Raw genomic sequence first — 16,066 nt, forward strand, 5'->3', positions numbered from 1 at the left:
AGAGAGATTTTACATATGCGTGGGCTGTGTTTCCTTTTTTTAAAGAGCCGCGACCTAACAACAATTACCTCCCGGGGGATTGAATATTACAATTATTAATTTTATTACTAATATTATTATTTCTATCATTATCATCATCATCGTCATTATTATTATTATTATTATTATTATTATTATTATTATTATTATTATTATTATTATTATTATTATTATTATTATTATTATTATTATTATTATTATTATTATTATTATTATTATTATTATTATAATTATTATTATTATTGTTATTATTATTATTATTTATTATTATTATTATTATTATTATTATTATTATTATTATTATTATTATATTATATATTATTATTATTATTATTATTATTATTATTATTATTATTATTATTATTATTATTATTATTATTATTATTATTATTTATTATTATTATTATTATTATTTATTATTATTATTATTATTATTATTATTATTATTATTATTATTATTATTATTATTATTATTATTATTATATTATTATTATTATTATTATTATTATTATTATTATTATTATTATTATTATTATTATTATTATTATTATTATTATTATTATTATTATTATTATTATTATTATTATTATTATTATTTTTATTATTATTATTATTATTATTATATTATTATTATTATTATTATTATTATTATTATAGTTCACGATGGTATGTTCATTTGACGGGAATGCGATATCGTGTGTTTGAAATAGGTCTTGGTATTGTAAGTACCAAATAACGATTAGTGCCCAACAGCAATCATTCATTGATTGATTCATTGACTTTACTTATTTTGGACTATGGACAATGGAATTAATAATTTGAAAACTAATTGGTTTAGCTTCTCTTAGAACTTTTAACGTTTGTTGAGCCAAAAATGCAATGTGCTAATTTTCACTCCTTTCCAGTTTCAGTGTTCAATTTTTAGTCTGCTGAGACTGAGGAGTCAAAATTGAAAAAAAGAAAACAAGACAAAAAACTGAATTTAAACACCAACTTTTCAAGTGGATAATAATAACAATACCCGGTCAGTAATATTAATATTAAGGAGGCCTTCCGAAAGCATCTATTTCTATTTAGTATTCGTATTTTCATCGTGGTTCTTTTGTCAGGCGTTTATTTTTCAATTTGTCAATATACAGTAAGTAGCATTTTATAATCTCTAACTCGAGAGACAAAAAGAAATTATCATTTGCTTGTTCTTGTAGTTGTAGTTTTGTGCGGCTATGCTAGATATGTGGTCTAGTGGTATGACACTCGCTTTCGGATCAGAAGGTCCTGGGTTCAAGCCTCGCTCAGCGCATAGTTGAGTACTTGAAAAAGGCTCTTTACTCACATTCTCTCACAATACTCAGGTTTAAAATGAGTACCTGGCCGTTGACAGCGTTGTCTCTGTCACAAAAATGTATAATATCGCCTAACAGGCGACATGTTTCGTTCTACATGTTACGTGTTGCTGTTGGTCATGGACCCCTTGTAAAGCGCTTTGAGCACATTTAGTGGATATTGCTCTATATAAAAGCTCAACATTTAGATTTTTAAAATGTCAATAATGAAATCCAATGGATAATCTTTCATTAATAATTAATGCCATTAATTTACCAGGTGAGTATAATGTAAATATTATCATTGAGTTCTTGAATTTAATAATTATCTGTTTCATCATCCCTGCCCATCAGGATTTACACAATTGAAGGATGGCACTGAAAGGCCTGTGTGTGATTGAAATGGCTGGTCTAGCTCCTGCTCCATTCTGTGGTATGCTGTTGTCTGATTTTGGAGCGAGAGTCATTCGTATTGACAGGGTAGGCGACATGATTGGATTTCAAACTAACATTTTGTTGAAATATATTTTCTTGATTATGATGAATGAAAATAAGTCTACATGGTAACCGAACGTAATTTTGGGATTGTTTTGACATTGCTATAATGAATATTTTGCATTAGTTTTAGGATATTTCCGTTACTAGAATGAGAGTATTATATCTTGAGGTATCAAACTTGTAAATTAAATATTGGTTTAAGTGTATGAGCAGGTTAATTGCAAATCAACATTTTTGGGGTATTTCTCAGGAAAAGGGCTCATTGTATTTATATTTTTGTTATTTGTGAAAAAAAATGTGAAACGTTGCTCAGTTGTCTAACTTTTACTTCATATTAAAAATTTGTCTTTGCAGCCAGGAGCAAATTCTCCTCCTGATTGTTTGGACCATGGAAAGGAATCAGTGGCTGTTAACCTCAAAAGAAAAGCAGGAGTGACTGTAGTGAGAAAGCTATGTAAAAAAGCAGATGTTCTTATTGAACCTTTTCGACCAGGTAATGTTAAGAATATTATGGTCATAATAAAATAGCACAATGGAAGATGATTAGCGCTTTCTAAGGTGTAAAATGAATATCTGGCTGTAAACAGTTTTGTCTCTGTCGAAAAAAAAATTGTAACACCGCCTTACACAAGTTCATGTCTTGCCCTGCATGTTAAGTGTTGCTGTTGCCTAGGGACCCCTTGTAAAGTGCTTTGAACACATTTAGTGGATATTGTTCTGTATAAATGCTCTAGGTATTTTTTCTAATCCCTTCAGGTGTCATGGAGAAACTAGGATTGGGTCCTAAGTTGTTAATGTCAGAAAATCCCAGATTGATCTACGCACGTCTTACAGGATATGGACAACATGGATCCATGGCTCAGAAAGCTGGACATGATATCAACTATATTGCTATGTCAGGTGAATTCATCTTCTCCTCATCTGTTGAAAGCCTTATGTACTCTCTATTCTATCAACAATTTCTCATATATATATATTTTTTGTTTTGTTTTTGTTTTTGTCCTGGTTCAGGTATGAAACCATGTGGTTTTACCGTGTCTGTTCCTAGAATCTTTTTCTTGGACAGAGATGGACAGGAATTATTGTCATAAAATGATATTTATCTCCTCTTTTTCTTCTTCATTTAACCTGACAGACTCAGTCAGACTGAGCATACATTATTGTTGATGTTACATATCCAAAAAATGAAAATTATGATACCTTCTGGATAGTTTTTAAAAGTCTCAATATTACTCAAAGATACCACGGGTGATAGCTGAGTTGGTGGAGCACTCATTTCATGCCCAAAGCGACTGAGATGAATCCAGGGTGAAGTAGATTTTTTTTTCTGACACCGCTGTATACCCAACAGTGATTGGTATAACTATTATATCTGGTAGAAAGTACTTTGTAATAGACCGTCCTATCCACAGGATAGCAAGCAATTTTACGCTATAGAAACCAGGACAACTCTTGCTCAGAAAAGCTACTTAAAAAAAAATTGATCTGATACCAGCAGGAAGGTTGCTTAATAATAATATTTTGGAAATTGATTACAGATGACGGCCAACATTAGAATTAGATTAGGTAAAATTTAAGATTTGATAACTGACTGCCTGATTGTATTGTACTTGATTTCATAAGGAAATGTAAAGCCTTCAGGGGATATTTAGTGGATATTGACCTGTATAAATGCTCTATTTTTTTGGGTGTTTTTAAAAATATGTCTCGTCTTTTTTGCTAAGACATGTTACAAAAAGACATGTAAGTTTATCAACAATACAACAATATTCCTCAATCACTTAAGCAAATGTTGTAGCATAGATGTCAACTTTCTTTTATCTTAAGGTGTTTTATCCAAACTTGGTCGAAGAGGTGACAAACCACTCCCTCCCATCAATTTGTTGGCTGATTTTGCTGGTGGTGGTCTCCTTTGTGCCTATGGGATTCTTACTGCTCTTATAGCCAGAAGCACGAGCAATAAAGGACAAGTTATCGATGCAAACATGCTTGAAGGATCCGCTTATCTTGGTGAGTCCTATAATGTACAGGTTTTTTTAAACATACCAAATATCAATAAATGTTATATGTCAAGATAACTGGAAGGAGAGGGATGTGGATAAACTATGTTATCAAGTTCAAGTTCGTAAGATGCAAAAAGCACATTGTGCCCATCGCCCCAAATCTTATACAAATCACTTAAATCTATCCTGTCACTCAAGTCATTCAATAGGTACTCCAGTGTTCTTGTGTATGTGGAAAACATTTGGAAATGCTTTAGGGTCTTCAATGTCTATTATATAATGTGTTCCATTTCTGTATTGTTCGAGGGAGAAAACTGAATTTGTATGTGTTTGTTCTTGTAAAGGGCTGATGGAATTTGTCAATGTGATGAAGCCTAGTGTAGTTTCTGTTTTTTAAAATTTCTAATGTGGTCCGGAATGTTTATGGCTGAGAGCTTGCTTTTGACTGTTCTGTGAAATAAATGTATGATGTGCATGTTCTCTCAACGAGACTGGAGTGTTGGCCATCTTAGTGTGTCAAGAGCTTCTGTTATCTGAATGAAGGAAGACTAAATATTTGAGTCCGCGTGGCTCAGTGGTACGGTCTTTGCTTCGTACCCGAAAGGTACCGAGTTCGATCACCCGCCGCTGCGCTGTGTGGCCTTTCGCAAGTCACCTCGCCCTAGCTCAGTTTGCGGTGCTGCACTGCGGCTGATGCCTGGGTTATTTCAGTCTTCCCTTGGAAAAGACCCTAGAGATAAATTTCCCCTATGGGATGAATAAAGGGATTTATAGAAGGTTTACTTCACATTACGACAAAGGGCAAAAGAAAGGGAGGGAGGCCATAGTTGACATGGTGAAGGACAGCAGAGAAGGAAATCAAAAGGCAGAATGAGTCTCGGGTTCTCTGCATTGACTGGCCTGTGTCAAAGACAAGTGGGGATTCCTCATTGCTGCCCTACTCGCATTTAGTATAAAAGGCATTAAGCGAGTAAGTAAGTGGTTTGTCAAAATGTACCAATTCAAGTTAATCAAGAACAGTTAAAATGAACAAGAAGAAAACAACTATATATTTTGACCTCAAATGCTGTTATTGATTCATTTCGTCTTGCTCTACATTCGTATTTTATAAACTTTGTTGTCAGTAACCCTATCCATTGGGGGGAAAATGCCAAGAATTTTTCTCAAGCACTTCTGATGAATTGTGATTAGTTGTTCCTTTTCATTTGGGTATATTTGCCATGCTCCACTACGCTGAAATAATATGTGGATCTTTTGGTTTCATCGCAGAGGGGAATCCTAGTTTTGTTAATATATCTAAAATGCTTCCAATTTAGAAAAAAGACCAGTCTTAGTATGACTGAACCAGATCGTTGCAATGTTTAAAACAATTTTTTGTTTGTTTTTATTTTGCAAACACCTGTGAGATACCTTTTGACCTTCATGTGACATTCTGACAGTTACTGCTAGCTAAATGAGTATAAATATGGGGAGGGGAGGAAATGATGAAGGGGGAATATCATTATTATATACTCATTTAATATTAATATAAAACTGCTGTTCTGTTTGTATTTATTTTTCAAAACAGCAAGCTGGCTTGATGCAACGCAAGGGTTTTTATTGCATAATGAAAGGGGGCGTAATCTCCTAGATGGTGGCTCTGCATTCTACGAAACATACCAAACCAAAGATGGACAATATGTTGCTGTCGGTGCGATAGAGCCTCAGTTTTATGCTGCATTACTCAAAGGTATTTAGTTTAATTCTTCATTTACAACATCACATTAAATCCAGATAGTCAGTATAAAACTTCTTGCCATGTCGAGGCGGGAAGCAAAGTGTGTTCTTTCATGCTCTATTAAGTGACTATGTAGTCTAGTGATATGACACTCTCTACCAGACCAGAAGGTCTAGAGTTCGAGTCCCACTTTGACTTTGAGTTGTGCATAGTTGAATCCTCAGAAAAGGCTCTTTACTCACATTCCTTCACGATGCTCAAGTGTAAAATGAGTACTTGGCTGTAAAAAAAAATAATGAAAGTTCCTGAAGCAGGGCTTGAACACAGGACCCTCCGGGTCACAGTGCAACCACTTGGCCACTGTCCCCCTTCCCCCTCACCTTCCCCCCCCCCCCCCCCCCCCCTCTCTCTCTCTCTCTCTCTCTCTCTCTCTCTCTCTCTCTCTCTCTCTCTCTCTCTCTCTCTCTCTCTCTCCCTCTCCCTCTCCCTCCCTGCCTCCCTCTCTCATCCCTCCCTCCCTCCCTCCCTCTCTCTCTCTTCAATAGAAATAAATACACTTAAACAAATTAGACTTTTAGAATATCAAACCTTAATATTCCTCTGTCTAATGTTGGCAGCTCCTTACTCATTTTCTCCAATTATGCGTTTTCATCCAGTTCATGCTCGTATCAAGTAACTGAACAATATTCAAACATTGAAAATGCTTTATGGACTCTCACTATTTGTACTTGAGCTGTCTTATTGTTGTCCCTATCTCTCAGACTTTCTGTCATTGTCCTAAAATAATATTGACTCGGTTTGGTTAGGCCCATGGAACCGAAATTTATTCCAGTTTCTATAGTATGGGATGGACATTAGTAATTATTTGCAACGCTTTGGATAGGATGCTAGTCTATAGGCAAAGTACTTCCCACCAGATCTAACAGACCCAGCAACCCAATCACTGCTGGGTGTACAGGAGGGTCAGAAAAAACTCTCAATTTCACCCGGGATTGATCTCACTCCCTCTGTGTGTGAAGTGAATGCTCTACCAACTGAGCTAACAGGACTTCTATAATCTTAATTGGAATCACCCTGTATTTCCTCAGGTCTAGGTCTTGAAGGTAAAGGACTGAGTCAGTTAGATGACCAGGAAGAACAAGGGAAGCTGTTTGCTGAAATCTTCCGCACTAAAACTAGGGATGAATGGACAGAGGTTTTCAAGGATCTAGATGCCTGCGTCACCCCTGTCCTAGATGTTACTGAAGCGGCTGAGCATGAACACAACAAAAGTAGAAACAGTTTTAAAATGAATGCCTTTGGCCACTTTCAGTCATACCCAGCTCCTCAACTTAGCGTTGACCAGGGGATTAGAGATGCAAGACCTCACCCCGTTAATGGACAACATAACCGAAGTGTTCTGTCTGATTTTGGACTTTCTGAAGAGACGATTGATGATTTAGAAAAAGAAGGTGCCTTCAGCAGCGGTTCAAAATTGTGATACTGAATTTTGGCATAATATTTTATTGGATTTTATATATTTTATATAGTTGTTTTAAAATTGAAAGTTATAAGATTCAGCCACTGCGTGTGTGTGTGTGTTTTTTGTGTGTATGTGTGTACGTAAGTTAGTGTGGGATAGAGGGGTAGAGAGAGAGAGAAAGAGAGAGAGAGAGAGAGAGAGAGAGAGAGAGAGAGAGAGAGAGAGAGAGAGAGAGAGAGAAAGAGAGAGAGAGAGAGAGAGAGAGAGAGAGAGAGAGAGAGAGATATTTGTGTGATCGCTGTGATCTTGTATTTTGGCTTATAGGTGGGCAAAATTGAGTCTTTAGAAAAGGCTTCTTTCTACGCAAATTTTTATTATTGACCATTGAGCTGAATGAGAATGAAGCCCTTTACACGTTTTCCCAAAGTGGGAATTTCCACAAGGTGTATTGTTATAACCCATGTTTCAGATTGATTTTAGATACATTTCCTATTTTTTACTTGAAAATGCTCTTTATGAAACTTAATCTTCTAAGATTACCAGTTTTGAACTTGTTTGAAATTGTTGATTTCAATGAACAGAACCTTTTTGGTGCTCAACACTTTCTGATCCTTAGCAATTTTATAACCTGTTAAAAAGACAGTTACACAATGATGGCTTGGAGACAAAGCAAATGCATAACACATTCCAAACTTTAATTACCAGCACCTCACAGTTATTGGCAGCAGGGCACAGTTAATGTACGATAACGCTTTCGGTGTGACAGGTGAAAATTAATCTTGTTTTCCATCATGTCATTCATCTGTTTGCAGCTTTTATGAACTTTGCAATGATTATTAGTATTATGAAAATATGCATATTGATATTGCTTTATCGTGTTATTCTTTTTGTGCCTTCTTAGTTTTACAAACATTAACTCTCACTGTAAGTGGTAAGTTTGTACAAGTACAAGTAAATCTGAGATTTCAAACCTTGAAGTGCAAGAACAACAATATGTGATCTTTCATTTGTCTTTCACCAGATTCAAGGTATCATTTTTATAAAAAGAGAATCAAATGTTTTTACTATTACTTTATTGTTTTACATTATGCCAGCTCTTTCTATGATTCCAATTGTGTACTTATAGGCATTGGGATGTGGTTAAGTTTCTGATCTGTAGGTCTGTGGTTCGAGTCCCATTGTCGGCTTTGCAAAGTTTCAGTCCTTGGCAAAAATGTTTTACTCACATTTTCTCACTATCCACAGGTGTAAAATGAATATAGACCAGTAACAGCATTGAGGCATTCGAAAAAAGAAAAAAAAACTGTTATGACGCTATGGTGCCATAAGAAAATTACAGGAGGGGGGGGGGGGGGTGGAGGGCCAGGTTATTCAGTTAATATACAGACAGAAAATGTAGTTTTTATTTCATTTTCTCTCGTTACTTTCTGTTTTCTGAAAAGACCAAAATGTATTTTCTTAATATTTTGCTTTATGAGCCATATCTATTCTTGATATTTTCATTACATTTAGATATTACTTGACTATATGTACGGGTTCCAATAGCTCAGTTGGTCGAGCACTCGCTTCACACTCGCAAAGGGCCTGAGTTCAATCATAGATGAAGTCCTGATATTTTTCTGATCCCCATGATCACCTAGCAGTGAATGGGTAGCTGGGTCTGTTAGATTTGGTGGAAAGAACTTTTTGATTGACTAGAATCATATCCAGAGGGTAGTAAGCAATTACTACTATTGTCTGTTTCACACTACCGGAAACCAGGATAAACTCCAGCTCTATGGGCCCCCTGGCTCTGAATGACTACTACTATATGTAACCTGTCATTTGATTTCTGGTATCATATCAGGAAGAACTTGAGGATGACAAGTGACTTTACAGTCGTAATGATTTTTTAAAAATCAGCTTTTTATTCTCGATAATACTATATTTTTTTCTCATCAATAAACACAAATTTTATCTAAATTTCATACCTTTGACAATCAAATTAGTTTTCAGCTCCTCAGTCACCCCAACTTAATATCATTTTGAGGCGGTAGCCCACATATTTGTGACCCTATTATTATTTTGTTGGGGGGAACTTGATGCTGGAAATTTAATTTCTAGCCTTGAATAATAAATTAAGGGTTAATATATCTCTTTGTTAAGGAGAAAATACAATTTCTTACATGTAAAAGAAACCTCAAAGTTCTTATCATTTTAATTCTTTAAATTCACTCTTTGTGGTCCTTTCATCTCAACATTACCATTTTGAGACAATGGGACGTATTTCAACACATACTGGGAGTTCTTTATATTTTATAAAGTAATTCTTAATCTGGTGCACTAGTTTTAGCAGAAGTTTATTTTTTTATTTTATTTTTTTAGAAAGACCTGGTTTTAGACTATTAAAGACTATTTGTTATTCAAAGATTTTATTTGATTGTAGCTTTAATATAAATAAATTAATTAAAGTTCACTATTTGGAGAAATTTGCTTTAATGTTTTTGATTCCTTTTTCATTGACATGAATTTCATTGTGATTCTATGAGCGAGTTACCACCCAAGGTGGATAGGAGGTCACTTGCTGTGTCTCTATCTCCCTTTATCTGTTTTTCGAGTTGCTTTCTGTCTACTGTCTTTGTCTTGGAATGGAATTACTTAGTTTTGTACTAGGCTTGACTGAAAAGTCTTGACGTCCATTAAATATTTCCCATTATATTTAACTCACCAGTATAAACTACACATCAATGTGTGCGTAGTTTATTCTTCTATCAGGTCACCAAAATTTGTTTAGCTGCTATTTCTGATTTTGATTTATCTTCATTGAAAAAAACCCTATTCCAACATGTCGGTAGAAGAATTCACACACAAAAATTATGCAATAGCTGAAACAATTTATACAAATGGAGTTACGTCAAAAAAAAATTGGACTATGTGGATGGCATGTTTAGCCATGATGAGAACGGAAACCAATATACTGATATGAAAAATTTCTGGTCATTCATTAAACACAAAAAAAAATGGACAGAAATGGGATAGCCTCAATCGATGACAATGGAAAGCTCCTCACCACAGCTTTTGACAAAGCAACAGCCCTAAATACCCAATTTCAATCTGTCTTTTCTAAAAAGCAACCTTTAGCCATCAAACAAATTGTAGAAATTAGAAAACATTATAGCAGACAGAAGTAGTTATGTCAATGAAAAATAGCCTGTGGTAGAAAACAAATGTTACGGAAGAGGGCATTGCAAAACTTCTTCAAAACTTGGATCCTACAAAGGCTAGTGTACCAGACAACATCCAAGCAAGTGAAAGAGCTTGCAGACTGCATAGTATCCTGCCTCCATTTTATTTGTTCAGAGATCACTCGACACCGGTGAAGTCCCAGAGGATTGGAGAACAGCTAACGTAGCTCCCATTTATAAAAAAAAGGACAGAGAACGATTCCTTCAAATTACTGCCCAGTGTCTCTCATTTGTGTCTCAAGCAAGCTTATTGAGCATATCATTGTCAGCCAGATAATGAAATACACAGGTAGCTGTGATATCCTATATGTATAAACTCCAACATGATTTAGGTCCAGGCGCTCATGTGAAACACAATTAATCAGCGTTATTGATGATGTTTCAAAGTCTCTCGAGAAGGGCCAACAAACGAATGTGTACTTATAATGGACTTCTTTGACAAAGTTGACCACAATATATTACGTCACAAGCTTCGACAATATGGGATAAATGGAAAAATCAACAGGTGGATTGACAACTTCCTGAAAGGCTGTAGATGCCCAATCAGTGATTATTGACGGTGAATCATCCAAGTCTGTCCCAGTTGAATCTGTTGTTCCTCAGGGCTCAGTCCTTGGTCCCGCTCTCTTTCTTTTTTATATTAACGACCTGGCAGATGCCCTTGAATCAAATGTTCATCTTTTTGCAGATGATACTATTGCATACGCGATAATAAAATCACAAAAAGATAGAGCACATCTGCAACACAACATTGAGAAACTGGCGGCTTGGGGACACAGGCACCGCATGGAGTTTCATCCAGAGAAATGCAATGTCATTTCCAACTCCAGAGAGAAATCTCCAATCACTTGCAATTACAAGCTACACAACCACACCTTAGAGCACATAACATTAGGAATAACAATAAAATCAGACTTAAAATGGGACGAACACATCAACATCACAAAAATTGCAAGTAGGACCCTGGGTTTCCTCCAAAGAAATTTAAAGATTAAATCAACAAACCTAAAATCATTAGCTTAGTCATTAGTTCGACCACAAATTAATACGCATGCACTGTTTGGGACCCACACACTAAACACTTTGTTGGTAAACTGGAGGCAATACAGTAGCAATGACTATGAAAATTTTTGTTTTCTATTTTTGTAGGAAATACTCCCTTAAATCAAAGCCCTATCTCCAATGAGTAAAAATCTTTTTGAATTTTGGAAATCCATTAATATATAACAAAGTTATGCAGTTTCAAATGTGTCATTTATTTGGATGACTCACAAAGAGAAAAAAATACGGAAAATATGGGACGCTTTTTCTGCGTTTTATTCTGGTTTGTGGCTGTATCTCGCTTAATACGTGGAATAAGATATTAAAACTTGGCAATTTTATGGCAAAATTATCAGAAAATATGATGAAGACATCAGAAAAGTTCTAACTTGTATAGTTTTAGAGCTGTATGGCTAGGGTCAACTATAATTTTGTTTTAAAATATACATAATATTGATCATTTGGAGCTTTTCCGAAGTGTAATTTTGTGTTTACAACACATACAAATCAAACGAAAAATGCCTGCTAAATTATTATCAATCAGTCCCGTGAGACCATGGCTTATGTTATTTCTAGTATTTATTTGAGAGGAGAGAGAGAGAGAGAGAGAGAGAGAGAGAGAGAGAGAGAGAGAGAGAGAGAGAGAGAGAGAGAGAGAGAGAGAGTTAATCTACTATCCCTATGACATAACAATGAAACAATGCCTTAATTTAAAAAAAAGCGCGCGAGGATTTGTGTCGTCAGTCACCGCAAACAAGTTGCCAGATGGCCACGTGTGTGGCCAAATATATAATTTTGCTTCTTTTATTAAATTTTATTCATCTATTTTTGTCTCATTGACATTTATCCTAGTCTATTCAATTCTCGGTTTGTTAAAATTTAGTTCATTTTAAGTGGGCCAGTCTTAATAGCATAGATGACACGGGTACGACGTTCGTACTCGTGTTTGTGGTACCAACCACAGACAGACGAGAGGTTGCGTACTCGTGTTTATGGTACCAACCACAGACAGACGAGAGGTTCAGACTGGAGGGAGGGACGTTGGCTGGTTTGCGCGCTCTCTCTCTCTCTCTACACACACACATACACACACATATACACACACACACACACACACGCACACAGTAACAGTAACATGACCAGGAACTTGTTCCTGGTGGAGGTTCCTGGTACTAGCTCCTGGTTGAGCTATGTTCCTGGTGTTACTGTTCTCGATAACCAAAACCCGTGCGGCACTAGAGCAAAATGGCCGTCTCCATATTTTCACTCATTGAAATGCAAATTGAATTGATGTTTTGTGAGAATACGGGAAAAGTACTTATCACAATCCAATGAAATTTGAAATATAAATAGAAGAAATGTGCATATATAACCTTCTGAGCGACAAAATCTCTCCTCTTTGTAGTTTTAGAAATATTGTACTCCAAAGAGTAAAAGTCTATTTTTAACGGTCTTCTGGTAATCGTACGAGTTTTGTCGCTTGGCATAATCTAAAATGACCTCTTTTCTAACTGTGTGCCAACTTTCAGTCATATTCATCGATAAAAAGCTTCGTAATTAATTTTTTAAAATAGCTTCGTCCCATATTTAATTTTGTCGCGAATTTGGGCACTTCGTGAGCGAAAAAGAGGCCCAAAGATTTGTGCGGGATAGTCATTGCTAAATACAGAGACGAGCTGTTCATTTTGTTACGGGAAACCACGAGAAAACATCAAGTGTGAGCAGCATTGTTAATCAACTTGAATGGAAGTCACTCCAACTAGGAGGAAAATAGCACGCCTGACCATGATGTATAAGATAAAGAACAACCTGGTGGCGATTTCACATCCTGATCTCCAACACATGGACAGTTTCATTCCCCTGACATCCACCAAAGACCTCAGAAAATTATCAGTTTACCCCAGAAGAACCATCATAAATTGGAACAATTTACGGCGGGAAGTTACATCTGCACCCACTTAAGCTTTATTTACAGAACTTCTAGATCACTGCTGAATTTTCACCTTAGCCTTAATGTTATTGTTCATGTCAAAATCTTCATGAGTGAAGGTGGACATTAAAGGAAGATTCACAGAACAGAAATTCAGATTATTGACTCATTTAGACACCTCTAGTTTAACGTTTATTTAAAGGCCAGCTCTATTTCTCCGAACGCTCAGGAAAATAAACTTGAACTCTATTTCTCCGAATGGTCTGCTAGCCTCCAGTATCTGATGGGTTACGGACGCGAGGTCGATGCAAAAGTAAATGCTCAAAGAGTGGACAAGGAATTCTCACGAATCATCAAGCTAGCGTTTTTTTAAAATGCATATTGTTGATAAAGACGGATTTTATCAAAAAGTTTTGTTATCTCGAATACTCCATGGCGCGTTCACTTTTGCACTTCGCGCTGCACTATCAAAGAGAGAACAGAAGTAAACCTAAATAACAAAGTCAAAGTCTCAAGACGGAACAGAGTGGACGCGGACGCGTCGCCGACGCGTTGCGCTTTCGGCGCGTGGGTTTTGACGCTTTGATTCCGCGGCGCTTCCAAGACGCCTTTGCGAACAGAGTGGAAGCGTTGCATTTTCTGTGCATCTTTTGTCACTTTGACTTTTGGTTGACCGATGACAATGGAGGAAGAACGTGTTCTTCAGTGTTTGATGCTACGATGGTTAAGTAAACGGCGAAGATATAGGCGTAGATATTGGGTCCATAAAATAAATCAAAGGCGAAGCGTATATGGTGAGTACCACCATCTTATAGACGAAATACTGTCGGACGAGGAAAGATGTATTCGATACATTAGGATGAAACCCTCAACTTTTCAGCTGTTGTTAGACAAGATTGGGCCTTTCATCACAAAAAGAACGACCAATTTCCGAAAGCCTTTGCCGCCAAAAGAACGTCTGGTCATCACTTTAAGGTAGGTTTAATTATGCATTAATATGTGTGTGGTTCTATTGTGTAGTGGTTAACTTCAGATGCTTGGACAGGTTCGATTCCCTGCTTCGTTGACCAGATGTTTTCACCCCACTCAAATGCAAAATTAGTACCAGGTCATTGTGTTTGTCCGCACAAAAATTTGTCTCAGGTCTGACAAGCTGCTCATATTGTCCATAATGTTGAGGGTTGCTGTTGGCTCGAAAACCCATGTAAAGTGTCTTGAGCATGTACAGTGCTAATACGCTATAAACACTCGCATTCAGGAGAAATAGGGACTGTTTGTTTGCTTCTTGGGGGTTTTAGGGCACTGTCCTGGTCAAAACTATTGTAATAGCGCCCAAAATTCTGCTTATTGTGTGTCCTAAATGTTACACGTGCTTTGTCCGTCAGGAGTAGCACTGTAAATAGCATTTATCAAAGGGGTGTTTGTTTGTTAAGGGTTTAAGGGCACTTGCGACTTACTTAGGTCATATAAGTGCCCCTGTGAAAAAGTAAGAATGACAGCAATGATTTGTTTGTTGAGGGTTTTAGGGCACTTGCGACACAATAAGGTCATATAAGCGCCCATGGGAATAAGTAAGAATGACAGCAGTGAGTAAAGAAAGCGGTGAATCAAACATGACGAGACAATGGAGGTTTGAAGGGATGATTTACAATAAAATATCATCCCTGGACACCACAGAGATCCTTTTAGAATGGGACAAGACAGCAAACGATGCCCTCCAGCCCCCAACAGAAAAGCTCCCAGCAGGCACAGACCTCAAGAGAAAAGACTGGGTGGCGTTGAACAGAGCTAGAGCAAAGGTGGGAAACACCGCCACCAACCTCTTTAAATGGAAAATCTCACCGGGCACTGAATGCCCATGCGGTCACCCCAGACAGACCATGGACCACATCCTGTCCGAATGCTCGCTGGGACCTCACTGCACCAATGCTGACCTGAGGGAATGCAACCAGACTGCCCGGGACTGGCTGACTCACTGGCGCGACAAGATATGATGATGACCACAGAGATGATTTTACATCGAAATCCTACTAATCATCTCAATAAAAATGCATTACACCATTCCCTGAACGACAGCCAGCTTCAAATGATCCACAAAGTGATCACACACAGGAATTTCTACCGCCCTTTGTGTACAGAGTACTCGGTTCATCTAATGTAGCAAATTAACCTATGTACAGGGTATCAAGTTGACGCACAGGAACCGCTGTCGCTCCAGGTCAAGTTCATACTTGTGATTCACCACTCAACAAAAGTAGAAACACAGAAACGAAGGAAAGAGGAGGGTGCAAAAAGGATAAAGACGACAGTCAAGCACCTAACAAGAAGTATGACCACACCAGAGCCCCGCCTACCGCCCGGACCAAGGGGGTGTGGGGGGGGGGGGGAGGGTGGTTACGAAATTCATATTATCATATTGTAAGAAATTTACCACTACAAAGAAATTTTAAAAATAAAAACAGGTTTATTGATTGATTAAAGCTGATTGGAAGTATTGTTTAAAACAAAAAGAGTATATAAAAAGAAATGAATTAATTATTAGAATGAATAATGCACAAACCCATCAAGGTAACACTTAAAAAATTGTATCTTTAATCTTGAAATTCGGGGTATTGTCGATACTGTGATTGAGTTTGAGAGATGCCTTCATAGTTGGGCATAGTTTGTGATGTTTCAGGTATTGAGCCTTGATTGTACTGATGGTAATGAATATCAAGAGAAGAATCACTGACAGTGGCAGTATTGGTACTGGAATAGGATTGAGAGTGAATATTTTGATCGTGCCTGTTTTCTCCTTTCCTCATGTACCTCAGCAATAGCATGTATATTT

At 36.7% G+C, this 16,066-nt stretch overlaps 1 protein-coding gene across 2 annotated transcripts; it reads left to right on the plus strand.

The window, feature by feature from the left end:
• Positions 1-787: 787 nt before the first annotated feature.
• On the plus strand, positions 788-9,513 carry LOC144965901 (alpha-methylacyl-CoA racemase-like). 2 transcript variants are annotated; one of them, XM_078901728.1, is made up of 7 exons: positions 788-1,063; positions 1,716-1,841; positions 2,214-2,352; positions 2,616-2,759; positions 3,687-3,869; positions 5,430-5,591; positions 6,668-9,513. In XM_078901728.1, exons 2-7 carry the CDS (start codon positions 1,734-1,736, stop codon positions 7,057-7,059), a joined length of 1,128 nt encoding a protein of 375 aa, XP_078757854.1. In that variant the 5' UTR covers positions 788-1,063; positions 1,716-1,733; the 3' UTR covers positions 7,060-9,513. The 2 variants fall into 2 exon arrangements, with proteins under 2 accessions (XP_078757854.1, XP_078757856.1); XM_078901730.1 differs by having other exon boundaries at positions 798-1,177; positions 6,668-8,087.
• The last annotated feature ends 6,553 nt before the right edge of the window (positions 9,514-16,066 follow it).

Source organism: Berghia stephanieae, chromosome 2, assembly GCF_034508935.2.
Source record: "Berghia stephanieae isolate SIO BIC M18660-M18661 chromosome 2, UCSD_Bste_1.3, whole genome shotgun sequence".
In the NCBI taxonomy this organism is placed as follows: domain Eukaryota; kingdom Metazoa; phylum Mollusca; class Gastropoda; order Nudibranchia; family Aeolidiidae; genus Berghia; species Berghia stephanieae.